General features: G+C 39.5%; 1 protein-coding gene across 1 annotated transcript; it reads left to right on the top strand.

The window, feature by feature from the left end:
• Nucleotides 1–586: 586 nt before the first annotated feature.
• dll4 (delta-like 4 (Drosophila)) lies at nt 587–8,635 on the top strand. The gene is made up of 11 exons (XM_067417474.1): nt 587–1,030; nt 1,166–1,426; nt 1,735–1,792; nt 2,427–2,690; nt 4,458–4,518; nt 4,789–4,919; nt 5,123–5,292; nt 5,689–5,908; nt 6,041–6,755; nt 7,226–7,334; nt 7,624–8,635. The coding sequence occupies exons 1-11, from the start codon at nt 977–979 to the stop codon at nt 7,627–7,629; spliced, it is 2,049 nt and encodes a 682-aa protein (XP_067273575.1). The 5' UTR covers nt 587–976; the 3' UTR covers nt 7,630–8,635.
• Nucleotides 8,636–14,993: the final 6,358 nt, after the last annotated feature.

Raw genomic sequence — 14,993 nt, forward strand, 5'->3', positions numbered from 1 at the left:
CATAAAACTGTAAAAAAATAAAGTAAAAAATAAATAAATAAAAGGTTTTCCCACCGATTTTTTTATTTTATTTTAATTAACCATTTTCGATTTAAATATTATCTGTGTTATAGTGCTTTCGGGGTGACTTTAATGGGCTTTCATTCTATCCTAGCTCGAAACACGAAGAGGCTCTACTCCGAAACATCAGGTGAGGTTGGCAATATGACCCTACACTGACCGTGCACGCTTTCAATGATGTAATATAATTACCCGCGCAATTGACTGGAACGGGGACAAATGAGAAGTAACAGGCGGTGCGTACAGTTTCCTACGTTTTCGATAAGCGGAAAACTGCACGGTGTGAAATGGTCAGTATTTAATCGCTCCTGCTTTAAATATGCCAACAGATGCTGGGCTTGTTAATAATCACTCGCGCTCAATTGGTCATCATCCGCGTAGTGGTGGGTATTAAATGTGGATATCATTGTTGTCGAGAGAGGGGGGCTGAGTATAGCCTATAAAGTGGGCGGCGTTTAGTGATAGACAGTTTATATAATGAGCAGCGCGGACACAAAGCCAGTATAAATACTGAGGGACGCAAGAAACAAGTCTTCATTCACGAATCACACGAGAAGCGCGAGGATACCCAACAGCGCAATGCTGACGCACAAAGTTTAGAACCAAAACAAGACATTACCATTGACACTAAACACATCAGTGCGCTCACTGTGGAATACTAAACATGCTCCGTGGATATCTAGAGCCGAAGAGGAATAAGACTGGATGCTGATTTTCCAGTTTCACCATCACCTTTCGGATAACCTGGAAATTTGACGTGCTCCTGCACACTGACGTGACGTGCATCGTGGACGCGCGGCGGGATATACCTTTTTACTCTTCGGCATTTGTTTTCATTGCAACATTTTACATTGGAATAGGCTCTTTCGGGGAATATAATCGTGGGTGACGCGGCTGCCCAGGAGAATCGAAAAGCATGGCAGCTTGGCTCACCTTTCTCATCGCATTTTTCACGACCGTTTTGACGCAGGTAAACATCCATGGTCTGTCCTGTGGAAAGTCAGCAGGACCCGTTGTCTCCCGAGTTGCCTACAGAGAGCACTTTTTTGTGGGTAAGCCAGTGTTTGCAGTGCAATGTTGTAATGCATGTCATTTTTCCCTTTAGATATTTGGATCTGGTGTTTTCGAACTCGACCTTCACGAATTCAAAAATTTCAAAGGCTTGCTCGCAAATGGCAATTTATGCAAGCCTGACTGCAGGACTTTCTTCAGAGTTTGCCTAAAAAACTACCAGGTGGTCGTGTCTCCAGGTGACTGTATCTTTGGAAGTGCCATAACGCCAGTGTTGGGGACGAACTCGTTCAGTATCATGGGAGGTGGCTCTTTCAGCACACCAATTCGATTGCCGTTCAACTTCGGGTGGCCGGTAAGCTCAAATGCAACTTCTTTTGATTGTATATGATCTAAAACAGAACGCATGACCTACGTTTGTGTTTTTATTCCAGTCTCGGGATAGCAACAGTTTGTAATGAAGCCAGGTTCAACACACTAACAATTTCGATCCTCTTTAATCAGCAGTTTGATCACTTTTATTGGTTTTATTCATTTATGACTACGTTTGTATAATGCATGCAATTATTTGTGTTTAATACACACACGCTGTGTTTTAATGATCAGTGTTATCCTGTGTTGCAGTTATAAAAGGTTTCAACCCAAATTTCTCTTTCCTCGCAGGGATCATTTTCATTGATTATTGAGGCCTGGCACTCACCTTACGCGGATCTACCTGTAGGTAAGAAACGATTTTTTCCCCCACTAGAGGGCGACACTTCGATATTGTACATACAGAATTTTTCCTTTCATCAGAATGTTACTTATTAAATACACTTTTGTTTACAAAACTTTCATTAAACCATAGCACGTTGCACTCCGCTCTTAATAAAAAAAACATGTTAATTTCAAAATTGTACATTTGTTTTGCCTTTTTTTCTATTGCTTCAAACACCTTTGCATTCTCATGCTCGAACACAATTGAACTTCCTTTGGTTTATTTTTGGCGTGGGAAAGCGCAGTGGGCTTTGGTGAGAATACACAGCGCTTGCCAAAACCATCCGACTGCATTTTCCTGTATTTTACACCTTTGTCTGTCCCGCCCTTTAGAATGGGATAATACCATGGGAATATTTTGCTTCACTCAAAGGAAGAGGAAATTTAAACATAAGTTTTACTCCAAATGTGTCAGCTTCCCAGAAGTTAAAGTTGGTCTATATCTGTTTTCTTTTGAAGACACTTTCAAATTATAATAATAAGCAAAATATAATGCCATTCTCTAACATCTTTATTTTAAACTTTTTAGTTTTAACTGAAAAAAATAAAAATAATAATGCAGCAATGGCCTAATCAGAATCTTCTCCTCTTTTTTACAGACACATACAACCCTGACTTGCAGATAAGCTTTTTTGCCATCCAGAGAAAGTTGGAAGTAGGGGCTGAATGGTCTCTGAATGTTCAAAACGGGAAGCAGACGGAGCTAAGGTATTCTTACCGGTTCATCTGCAATGAAAATTACTACGGCGACAGTTGTTCCAAAAAATGCACGCCCAGGGACGACCGTTTTGGCCACTACACCTGCAACCCAGATGGGCAGTTATCCTGTCTCCCTGGCTGGAAGGGGGAGTACTGCGAAGAACGTAAGCAATCAGAGATCACAATCCACCTGTCTCTAGTCTTGAAGACTGAGGCTTTGCATAGGTGTGAGCCTTGTGACTTGCTCATCCCACTAATTTACATCGAACAAAACTGTTTGAGCATGTCTGAGTGATGTTAAAGCAACTGTGTGTAAACCTTAAGATAAGGCCTTGCTGCACTGTGCAAATTACAATGACTTGGATCTACTTTTTAAAAATAATTTTTATAGATCCCGCACAACCACAGTTGTCTTTTGCCCCTCATAAAGCTCGCTTTTAAACAAAACAAACATTTTGGTACAGGCAATTTGTGATAGGCTATGCAAATAATGCAATAATTACCTGGTAATGAAACTGTGTGTAAATAAATCTTTAAATTAGTAAGAAATTTAACAATTATATATGTATCATGTCAATGTTCCATCCGCTGATGATTCTCAAGTAGCGTATCGTTGCTATGGTTACTACTTCAGGCGATACAGTTTGTGAGCGTCCGCGAGGTGAAAATAGGAGCTTTGATTCACTTGTAATATAATTTTTTTTATTATTATTTTTTTGGGTAAACTAAACGTGATTTTGAAACGAATAAGTAAAAGATAAATGTACCTTTAGCCTAGTAGGCTACTTTTGGTGTGTGGCTTCTTTTGGTCGTCAAAAGCTGAGCAGCAGGAAATACAAACAGAGGTTATGGGTTTAATGAAAAGCCATTCGAGTCGTGCGTGTAACAGTTACTGCTTTATGCTTTTTCGCTGTGAACTGCTTTAGTTTCTCTGAAAATGCGCACTGTTGATCAGGGCGCTGACACAGTTTGTGTATACTCTAAGCGCGGGTGCTTGGTAATTTAATCCTTCACGAGCGTCATGGCAAGCACGCGCCGGGTTAATCGCGCCATTATTATCCGCCACGCGCCACGAAATTGTAGTCCCCATTGTTGCGCTCCAGCGTAGCAGCTGCAAATATGGTTCGCAGAGACTACAAACAACAATAGGGGCAGCTGTCCGTTATTGGGATGGAGCATCTGCTGCGGTCTAACCAGCAGTTCAGTGCTGGTCGGGTACCCGCTCAAAATCAATGTCATAGACAGCTCAACACAAGCAACAGTAAATTACCCGCATCCATAGCGGTGACCTCGTTATACAGGTTCTGTACAATTGCTTAGGTTAAATATTTCTTTGTACAAAGGCCACGCGCTATGCTGATAATAAACAAATACTAAACTGCAGTTAACAAGAGCAGTTGATAATAAGTTAAAGCTATAAATCAATAACAGATGCTCCTATTTTTAAAGCTTGGACTCAAATCTTGGAAATAGATATACCAGTTTCTAACATTTCTGCTTTTCATTCGGCTGCAACAGAATGAATCAGTCACGTGTATTCATTTAAAGCTTGGCACTATTACATCTTCAGCTTCAAAGGTTAATCTTTAGTCGAAGTGTGTTATTTTTGTGCCACTACAAGACAGAATTGCAAAAATAAGTTTCTTGAGCACTTCCATGTGTCATCCATTGGTTGGACAAAGTATAGTGCTGCACAAACCTGGCTAAGCCAGCATTATATCAGACTGAGAAAAGCAAAGCAAGGTTTTGGTACACCTTTTGCAGAATCAACTCCTCAAAGGCTTAGTTATTATCAAAGCATGTTAAGCTGGTATAGGAGGAATTATTTAACATGGGAAAAAATTATATATTTCACCTGTAATAAGCCAACATTGATTAAACTTTGCAAACCCATGGCCCTTTACTAACAAGAGCTTTTTCTTTGAATGCAGCGATCTGCCTGGAGGGGTGCAGTGAGGCCAATGGCAATTGCTCCAAACCTGGAGAGTGTGTGTAAGTATACATGGGTTGTGTATGAAGTGTGGAATATCTTGATTCTATTCAGATCTAACATTCCTCTTGATCCGCGTCTCTGCATGCATACACTTATATAGTATTTGCCCTGATGTACGTTTCTGACCCACATACAGGATAAGTTAAAATGCAACACATTGTTTTTCAGCTTTGTTTTGATGGGAAAAATAGCATGTGAATATCGAGTATTTGTTCTGAACCATATTTAAAGTGTTTCTCATATAGTATTGTTCTATTTGTGTATTGCAGGTGCAGAGAGGGTTGGCAGGGTAAACTTTGTACAGAGTGTAGAAAATATCCAGCCTGTAAACATGGCACCTGTCAACAGCCATGGCAGTGCAACTGTAAAGAGGGCTGGGGTGGACTGTTCTGTGACCAAGGTAAGACTAAACCCTTGACAGTTACAGTAGCTGACTGAATGTCTCAGTCGTTACTGACCTTAGTGTCATAGCACTCAAAGTAATAATAGAACTTAAAGCACTTCAGTTCATTGCTAATTTAGGATTGAATTAGGAGTAGATCTGTGACTGAAACATGGAAAATATGACCCATTAACTGGCATTTTTTATTTCTTTCCAAACAGATTTGAATTTTTGCACACATCACAAGCCATGTGTGAACGAAGCCACATGTACGAATACAGGTCAGGGCAGTTACACCTGCACCTGTCGGCCTGGTTTCGCCGGGGTAAATTGCGAGCTTAAGGTGCGAGATTGTGACAGCAGCCCATGCAAGAACGGAGGTCTTTGCTCGGTGAGTCATTATTCTGTTGAAAAGCCCCAAACCTTCATGTTTTTGCTGCCATTTGGGATGCTGACTCCATCTGGAAATAGGATTTTTACTAAAACCACATGCATTAGTCACGATTTTCCAGTGATGTGCACCAATTTGGATGGGGATAAGCACAAATGAACAGACTTTGGTGATATTGAAATTGCGTTAACCTTTGATATTTTATTATCTGGTCATCTCGAAATAATCATTAATGGTGTGTGTCAACCTCAGGCTTAAAAAATGGGCATGTTATGACTTATTAATAGATTACTGCATCATTTTCTTAACATCTAGAATTACTGTACAAACCTGAAACAATGCAAACGTTTCCAGAAATATCTATTTGAAGCATCTTCTTCCTCTCTCGCACTATAGGATCTTGTGAAAGGTTACACCTGCACCTGTCTGCCCGGCTTTGAGGGAACTCACTGTGAACACAGTCGGCTTACCTGTGCAGACTCTCCGTGCTTTCATTTGGGCAGATGCCACGAGAAGGACAACGGGCGCAGCTATGCATGTGACTGTCCTAGAGGCTACACGGGTCTTAACTGCGAAAGAATAGTAGACAAATGCACGACTCTGCCGTGTGCCAATGGTACGCAAAAGCACCTTTTCTGCCTCTGACGTTAAATTCATGCAGTGCGTTTTGGATTTAGAGATCAAGATGTGTGTGTGCATGCATATGTATGTATAATTAGTCACTGACACCTATGCATACAATCCACAGACGGCTTGTGTGTGGTCCTGGCGGGCGTACGCATGTGCAGCTGCCGAGCGGGCTTCACCGGCCAGCGCTGCGAGATCAACATCAACGACTGCGCGAACAACCCCTGCGCTAATGGTGGCACGTGCTACGACCGCATCAACAACTACGTCTGCTCCTGCGCCCCGGGATACGAAGGCCTCAACTGCGACCGGCCCTCCAACGCCTGCATGACCAGACCCTGCCTCAACGGTGGCTCCTGCGTGGGCATCCCAGGGAACCCGCCCGCCTGCTTCTGCCCCAGCGGCTTCACCGGACCCCACTGCGAATACTACGCGGTCACCGCTCCCGTGAAAAAAGGAGAAGACTCCTTCCAGTGGGCCGCGGTCTCTCTGGCCGTGGGTTTGGTGGCTCTCGTGGTTCTCCTCTGCATGGTGGTCATTGCTCTGCGCCACATTCACAGGCAGGCATCTGCAGAAAGGACTCGAGGCGAGGCAATGAACAACATGTCGGAATCACAAAGAGACAACTTGATCCCCACCTCACAGCTGAAGAACACTAATAAGCAGGTCAGCCTAGAGGTGGACTGCGCACCTGACAAATCAAATTACATACACAAGAACTGCCACTTGGACTACAATTCATCGAAAGAGTTCAAGGACATCGTATCCCAAGAGGACAAAAGTCATAAATATGAAAAGTGTTTAGAAGAGAAAATACCGTTGAGTAGAATGTACAGGTAAGAAATTGATTTTCACGTCACTTTGTTGTGTTTTAATGGATTGATTTTGCTTTACTACGCTGAGGTCATGCTCCATTAGCGTGCCCCCCAGTATATTAACCTTTGCACTTAGCGCTCACTTGATGACCGTAATATGAACGTCGATACTGGCTAAGAGAAGTTAAACCCTGAAATCCACAACCACAACACACATTTACGCTCAAACGAAGGACCCAAAGGCATTGACAGCAAGAAGCCTTTTTACGTCGTTAAAAGATTTTTATTGATTTGGACCGCACAACAAAAGGCGCTTTTTGCTCTTGCAAGGATTTTCTTACATCAGCCCCTGTAAACAGACCAAAAGAACAATATAAATATATAGCACACAAAAAATGAGCCTAGCGCTTTCACCCCCATCTCCGCACAATAAATAGCTGCCCCATGTGCTTTTACTTTGTGTTAACATGAAGCGTGATTTGTGTGTGCAGGGAAAAGCCGGAGTGTAGGATATCAACGATATGTTCCCCAAGGGACTCCGTGTACCAGTCTGTGTTTGTAATAGCAGAGGAGAGGAGTGAATGTGTCATAGCAACTGAGGTAAGGAGGATCAGTTCATTTCTTAATATGTCTGCATATTTCGAGCAAGGATTTGCTGGTCATGTTCAGCGTTTTATCATTCTGTCAGTTCCTTACTAATGAAGCCTACTGAACAGAGGCTCGCTTAAATGATGAAAGAAAAAGTGATGAATGTGCCATTTTTGCCACTAATCGACCAATTGATTTAAACAAGTTTTGAAACTATATTATTACAGTACATATTGAGAGTGATTCTTCCTTTCCCAAGCCTAATCTAAGCCTCTGGTTTTTTTTTTTGCTTTTTCTACAGGTATAAATTACAGGCTGATGTCTATGAAGAGAGGAGACAAAAACACAATCAAAGTAAAATCTTTTTCTGGATTGTTTACAAAAATACTTAAGAGACTGGAGATTTATATCGACATCCACTGCTGCACTGAGAAACTTGAGAAACTGGAGAGAGCAGAGTCCTGCTCATCGAATGCAATAGTTTAGTTTTATGTTGAAGAAGTGTTTGTGTACAAACGTGTACAGTCCTGGATGATTTCTGAACTCTTCTGCTACGGTATGTTTTTTTTTTCTTCCCCGTGGGCTGAAAGGAAAAGGGACTTCTTCAAAACAAAAACACGCAGTCAAAAAGATCCTTTTGTGGTAATCATGGACACACCGCCCGCCAAGTAAATCGATAGAAGGTGCCAGGGACTTCCAAACCTTCAACCAGCATTGCCAGCTATGCAAGAATGAGGAGGGGAGCATCAATCAGAGCTTACCCATACAAATCAATGACGAATATCTGAGAAGATAAAAACTGCTAACATCAATCATATAAAAAAAAAGACTTTTTGCTCTCCTCTCTACAATAAGCAGCTGAAAATTCACGAAAAAGCCTTAAAAGAATTAAATAGAGTGCTATGTTTGTGCCCAGGGTCTTCTTGGATTGTTTTTGAGATTTTGTTCAACGTGGGGTGGGGGGAGAAGAGAAGAAATATAACCTACAGAACTGTAATACGCAAAACTGTGCCAGCAAGATCCAAGAAGTTCAATCGACTTCTTTTATGCAACACGGCCCATGAGTACAAGACAAGAAGTGGACAAAAACTGAAAAAACTAAGCAACTGCTCACCACTGACTGCCTATAATTAGTTTTGAGAATACAGAACCAATAATGTAATTTTTTAAAAAGTGATTATTTCCAGAGTTAATTTAATAATGACACACTGCTCTTTATATGTTTTATACTATTATTTTGTATATAATGCATATTTATAAGAAACCAAACATCTGAAGAATAAAAAGTTAATTCCTTCAAGCATTTTTTTTTTGCTATGTTTTTCCACCTGTACATTCACACTTACATGTTTCTCATAGCGGAGAGTGGAAAGGGAATGAAAATGTTCACATTCATTTAACGCTTTACTTTTATTCTCCCTTACAAAGGTCACAAATGTACCGTCTTTTACATCTCCATGAAGTATTTTTTTCTCAATCCTGAAAAAAAAGAAGAAAATCACAACCCCCCTCCTTCCCCAGTTGTAAATTGGCTTGAAATTTAAATCCGTTGCCTCGGATACAGGCCCCTTGAGCTGGAAATTCTGAAACAAAGACAGGCGAAGAGCGCAAACGACAGCGGAGCGGCCCCTCCTCAGAAAACCGAAACAGATGCCCCAGGGTGCAACCTTGCCCTGCTATAAAAACAGCGGCATATGCCGCCCCTCTCACCAGGTTCATCATGGTGCTGCTCAGCAGAGCACCCATATAGAAAACACACACACTTATTTACAGACACAAATGAGTTCCAGCTCCAAAGGCCTTAGCCTCGCCTTCAGGGCTGAAGGAGACATCTCCATCCCCAACAAAAGACTGTGCACGTGGCCTTGGTGCCCACAGATGGGTTTCAGTGGCATTATGCTTTTCAAACATGGAAAGAATAGAAAGAAAGCAAGGTTCTTATTAAATAATGAGATAATCAAAGATGTTATCAGCCTCCAAAAGCAGAACAGGCTGTACAGGATCACCTAAAGGGTGCAAAGGTCATCCATAAGACTTGATCGGGAATTTAGGTACGTGACGCACTGAAAAAATAAGACAACTTGGACTAGCATTCGATGTTCAGCTCTGAGATTCATCCTTCCCATCAGTTCTTCCTTAATAATTCACCACCCTAGCCAAAGTCAACATTACGAGACCCCATGCAAAGCACCAGAGGGCCATGCAGGAGATGCGTTTTTGAGTTTAACTAAGTACTAAAACAGAAATGGTTGTCCAGGAGGTCAGGCTCGGGTTTCTTTCCATTCCTAACAGCAACATAATCAACAAACGACAACAAATCTATGCCACGCAAACACACTTCTCACACACATCCTGTTCATCCATGTCATCTAAGCATCCTTGTATTTGCGTCTGTGCTTGGGTCAAAAGGACGCTTGGGAAGAATAAACACATTTCGGAAAGGTTCCGAGAGAATTTCCGTCAGGAGCCGGAGCATTAAACACTTGTTATCGCAGCAATTAGTCTTGCACTAAAACTTTAGCAATGCAACCTGTTACTCGAACCCCTCCTGCCACAACTGCAAGTGTGTGTGTGTGTGTGTGTGTGTGTGTGCATTGCTCTCTGGCCTCTGGGTCTAAATCGCATGGCCAGGCATTCTCATTGTGTTATAATCACTGCATCCTGTTTGTGACCCAGTGACATCATTTCCTTTTTCCTGTCTGATTAAAAAATGCAGAACATGCCGGCACTGGCCAAACGCTTTTCTCACGCATCTCTTTCTTTCTCCATTCTGTATTTTTGTACGGATCCCCAAAGTTTCAGGAAACGAGCTCATAACAAACGAAAGGGGAGGGAGGCATCAAATCAAGACTATTGATTTCATTTCAAGAGTATTTTGAAATCTGGGTTGTGGAATTTGAAAACATCCTTGATAGGAAAATGCAAAACATTCATTAGATTTTGACACGGTCGGCCATATGCAGTCAAAAGAATAAAACAGGTAAACACGAATCACACATCAATGCATTCCTAAAAGGGTGGTGGTCAAATGCAATACCAAAATGTACAATTTAAAACACATGATGTCTAAAAAAAACAGCCATATCATGAGCCAAGACACACAGTAAACCCAGAGGACAGCCATTTGCAATTTTCCGTCACTAACACTAGATGTCGCTAAAATGCCCACGCGGTTTGTACAGCTGCACATGATAAAACACATTTAAATTGAAAATACATTTTGTTGTATCTCTGTCCTTAAAGTTCTCTTTTATAGGATGCATTTCGTAAAAATTAAAAATCTTTAACCATTTAACAAGAAATTGTGTATTTACAAGGTCAAGCAATAATAATAATAAACAAGTGATTTACATGTATTAAAGGGACAGCTCACCCAAAAATGTCACCTCACCTTCATGTAGTTTTAAAGCTGTTCAAATTTCTTTCCTCTATAGAACATAAAATAATATATTCTGAAGATCTGTGTTGCCCATACAATGAAAGTCAATGGGGTCTATTGTTGTTTTGGACCCCATTCACATTCTCTGTGGACAATAATAGTTGGAATATTCTTCTCAATATTGTCAAATAGTCAAAGTCAAGTCAACTTTATTTATATAGCGCTTTTACAATGACAAATGTTTCAAAGCAGCTTCATAGTGTTAGACAGGACAATATTGCAACAAAATTAGATTCGGCTGTACAGTCAAGAAAAGTTTTCAGAAAACGTGATGTTATCAGCTTATATTAATTTATCTTATAGCAACAATGTTGGAAGATAAGTATTATAGATTATACAATTAACTAAGACCTAATAAATTAATTATATTTAGTTAAATGCCTTGCATCAAAATTTTAGTGTCCCCTTACTGAGCAAGCCAAGCCAAAGGCGAAAGGTGCAAAGGAACCAAAACTCCCATCAGGGCATGATGGAGAAAAATAAACCTTAGGAGAAACCAGACTCAGTCGGGATGCCAGTTCTCCTCTGGCCTATTAACAAACAGTACTGGAAGTCATATTATATCGGAATACCAGTATATTTTACCGGTATAGTTTATTGAGGATGATGTGCCGGTGAGGCAAATTCAGAGTAGACACTAATTGACACGGACTCAGCAGACAAGGATGTGTTGGTCATGTCCAGACGCAGGTCATCTGATCCAGACACGACCCGGATCCGGCCGACTGCAGTTAACCTTGAGATAAAAAGAGAGACTAACATTAGCGTAGATGCCACTCTTTTTATGATGTAACGAGTACATCAGGTGTTATGGGAAGTGTTCCCGGTTCCGGCTGACCTAGTTAATGCAGCCTAACAATCAGTCAATTGATTTGAATAATGAAAGTTAAAAATATTCTATGTGTATGCCATAGTAAAGAGATGTGTTTTTAGTCTAGATTTAAACTGACAGAGTGTGTTTGCTTCCCGAACAATGCTAGGAAGACTGTTCCAGAGTTTAGGAGCTAAATAGGAAAAGGATCGACCGCCTGCAGTTGATTTAGAGATTCTAGGTATTATCATCTGGATATCAAATAAAATTACATATTTTAAAAAAATGTCATGTCTTCCACAGAATAAAGAAAGTCTATAAAATGACATAAGAGTGAGTGGCTTATACATGATGACAGAATTTCCATTTTTGGCTAAACTGTCCCTTTAAGATAACACATTTTAATTAAAAAGGGTTATATCACAAATAAGTGATGATCAAAATAAATATACAATCTCCAAACATTCTCATCTATCAGTGAGCCAAAAAAAAAAAAAACTATTAAATACATCAACGTGTCTGAAATGTTCACTGCATTTTATCATGTATGGCAGGAAGAATGTTTAAGTATGCTTTATGTGTGCATGGGGCATGGGAATGTGTTTTCTGGCTCTGTTTATTTTGGGTGCAGATTTCTTCGTCTCCACCCCATGGCAGGCCCATTCACTAAAGGACATACAGTACATGTGCTGTTGTTGTTCTCGACAAAAATATGTTTCTGACTAGCTGAAACTAGTTTGACTGGTCATCAACAGAACGTCAACCTTGTCATGTAAGTGTAAGCAGCATGAAGATCCAATTGTCACACACTTGTAAAATAATTCACTTTGTCAAATCACATCAGTCACAGCTAAAATATAGTAATTCATTCAATTATGCTTTAAGAAATGTATTAGTGGGGAGACCGAGGCACAACCTAACGCTTTTTGACCGTCTCGGTTTATGTAAATCCACTCGGGGTTCAGAGTATTTATTTTTCCCCACATTAATTTCACACATGTCTACAATTATGTGGTTTTGTTTCATTAATACAGTGTATACTTTTTTTTTATTTACCCAGAGAGAATCCAAGTGAAATGTGACAACATGCCCCATTGGTGGGACAGCTTAAAATGTTACCTGATAATCAACAAAATAATAATAATAATAATAATAATAATAATAATAATAATAATAATAATAAACTAATTATTTACCTTTTCAAATAAAATAATGTGCATTTCTTTAATCATTAAAAAATACTAATCTTTGAGTTTGACCACTAACTCCCTCACTGTAAAAATATTTTAAAAATGAGTTTTTTTGATGACATTTTTGAGAATCAACAACCTTTATTCAAATATTATTAAAAGATTTTGTAAGCATATTGGGTAATGTGTGTTTTATTTGTGATGATGCAGTGAAACATGCCAAAAGTGCTATTTTCATGATTTATAAAAATAAATAAAAAATATGTGGTTCAGATACAAGAATATTTTGAGTTTCTATTTATTAAACCAATTTCCTTCATTGTATCAACTCAAATTTTTAATTTTAATAAACTCAAAATGATGGCAACCAGGATACTTACTTATTTTAAGTTAAACCAACTATTTATTTTGTAAAACACAGCTATAAGGTTCAAAACATAATAATTTAATCATTTCTGAACATTGACTCTCAGTCTTTATTAACCCTTGTCTCATGGTTTCTCAATAAAAGTATAGAATATAATAGCATATTTCTAATAGGGGCTCATTGTAACACATGCAGCGTTACAACCCATCTCATCTGTACAACTGATTTAAACCTCGGCTCGTGTCTTCTGCTGTTAGAGTAAAGAACAATCTCAACTGTTAAATAACAGATATAAGATTAAAATTATATCAGATATGTCTTATTTTAAATAAAAACAAAAAACAGATGGAAAAACAAACTTACATGTTTTTCTTTTGCTATAGTTAAATAAATGTTCAGTGATATCTTTCAAAAGATTTGTTTAATTTTAGTGCAATTTTTTTTCTCTAAAATAATGTTGAATTGGCAACTATAAACACACCAAGTTTCGTCATCCTGACGTGTGGAGCGCTTTAAACCATGCGTGTTAGAACGAAACCCGTGTTAGGTTGTGCCCCGCACTCCCATAATGCCTAAAAAGAAACAAGCAAACAAACAGCAAGTACAACACATGTGCAATTCACATGACCCTCTTTCCATTCTGCGTGTGTCATTCATGTAAGGTCAGCGGGGGCCTTGTGTGTGTCCACGCCTAAGGTGAAAGTAAACAGGCTGTCCCGTGAAAGGTCTGGTCACTGGAGCTCCCCCGTCTGCCTGAGCTATAGGCAGAGAAAGGCTTGTGCATCATGTAGATATTTAAGGAGCTTACATGTGCTTGTATCTTATGATGCCAGCTAATACCTCTATTTATAGATAATCCTATTTTAACCAAAGAAAAGCCTAAGCTATACAAGGAAATGTCCAAGAGTGGCAGGGGGCAGAGGGGTGTTTTGTTTATCAACTGAAATGGAACTTTTTTGAAGAAAATGACAAATATGTTTTCCCTCATGCAATTCTTATGACTTTCAGTGTTTAATATACATGGAAATGATTACATACATGGTTATTAATCAAATTTAGCCTATCCTTTCTGTTGAAATTTCTGTTGAAAATACCACCATCCTCCTTGTCAAGGAGTGAATGTTAGTTGAGTCAGTGCGGTAGTCTAATGGCTTTGGAACTGGGCTGATCAAATTTATCAACCTAAGACGCAATTTACAAGCAGGGCTGACAAAGGAACTGTGATGTTACTGAGATCACAAGTATGCCCTGCCTGTTTTTCTGTCTTAATAGTTTGCCTGTCTTAAAAGTTCTATGATGCCTCTGGTCAAATGACTCTGTATGACGCAAAAAAATATGAATGTAATTACACTGAATCATCCAGACAGAAAATGAGTTTGTACATAAATATTTGTTTTGCTAACATGGCGCAACTCAGAGGACAAACGATATGTACCCGAGTACCTCCCGAAGTTAGATACCGATGTCCTTAACTTTATCATCATTTGTAAATACAGTGAACACGAGATGTAAACAGCTAGACACGTGTGGGTGTCACAGTGGAAACCATCAGGTAAACAAGACTGCATGTTTCCAGAAACATTAGACATGTATAAAAATACTATGAATAACATTGTAATAAAAATGAAAAGATCTGAAATGTGTCACACTATCATAGATAGAGATTACAAACAAAGACGATCGAAAATACAAGCCGATGCCAGCTTAAAAGATCTTCAGGAAGAAACTAATCTGCCTCAGCAGTCATGATAGGATAAAACTGAATGGAGATGTTTGGAGGATGTTGCAGTTTCTGACAATTGCATTTAAAACAAACATCATAAGAATGATGGGATTAGTTAATGGACATTTTTGAGAACTGACA

This window comes from Pseudorasbora parva, chromosome 15 (genome assembly GCF_024679245.1).
Source record: "Pseudorasbora parva isolate DD20220531a chromosome 15, ASM2467924v1, whole genome shotgun sequence".
Taxonomy (NCBI): Eukaryota; Metazoa; Chordata; class Actinopteri; order Cypriniformes; family Gobionidae; genus Pseudorasbora; species Pseudorasbora parva.

Coding starts and splice junctions, on each gene's coding strand:
- dll4 (XM_067417474.1), top strand. CDS start 977: ATGGCAGCTTGGCTCACCTTTCTCATCGCATTTTTCACGACCGTTTTG. Junction 4,519..4,788: donor TCCAAACCTGGAGAGTGTGT/GTAAGTATACAT, acceptor TGTGTATTGCAG/GTGCAGAGAGGGTTGGCAGG. Junction 5,293..5,688: donor AGAACGGAGGTCTTTGCTCG/GTGAGTCATTAT, acceptor CTCGCACTATAG/GATCTTGTGAAAGGTTACAC.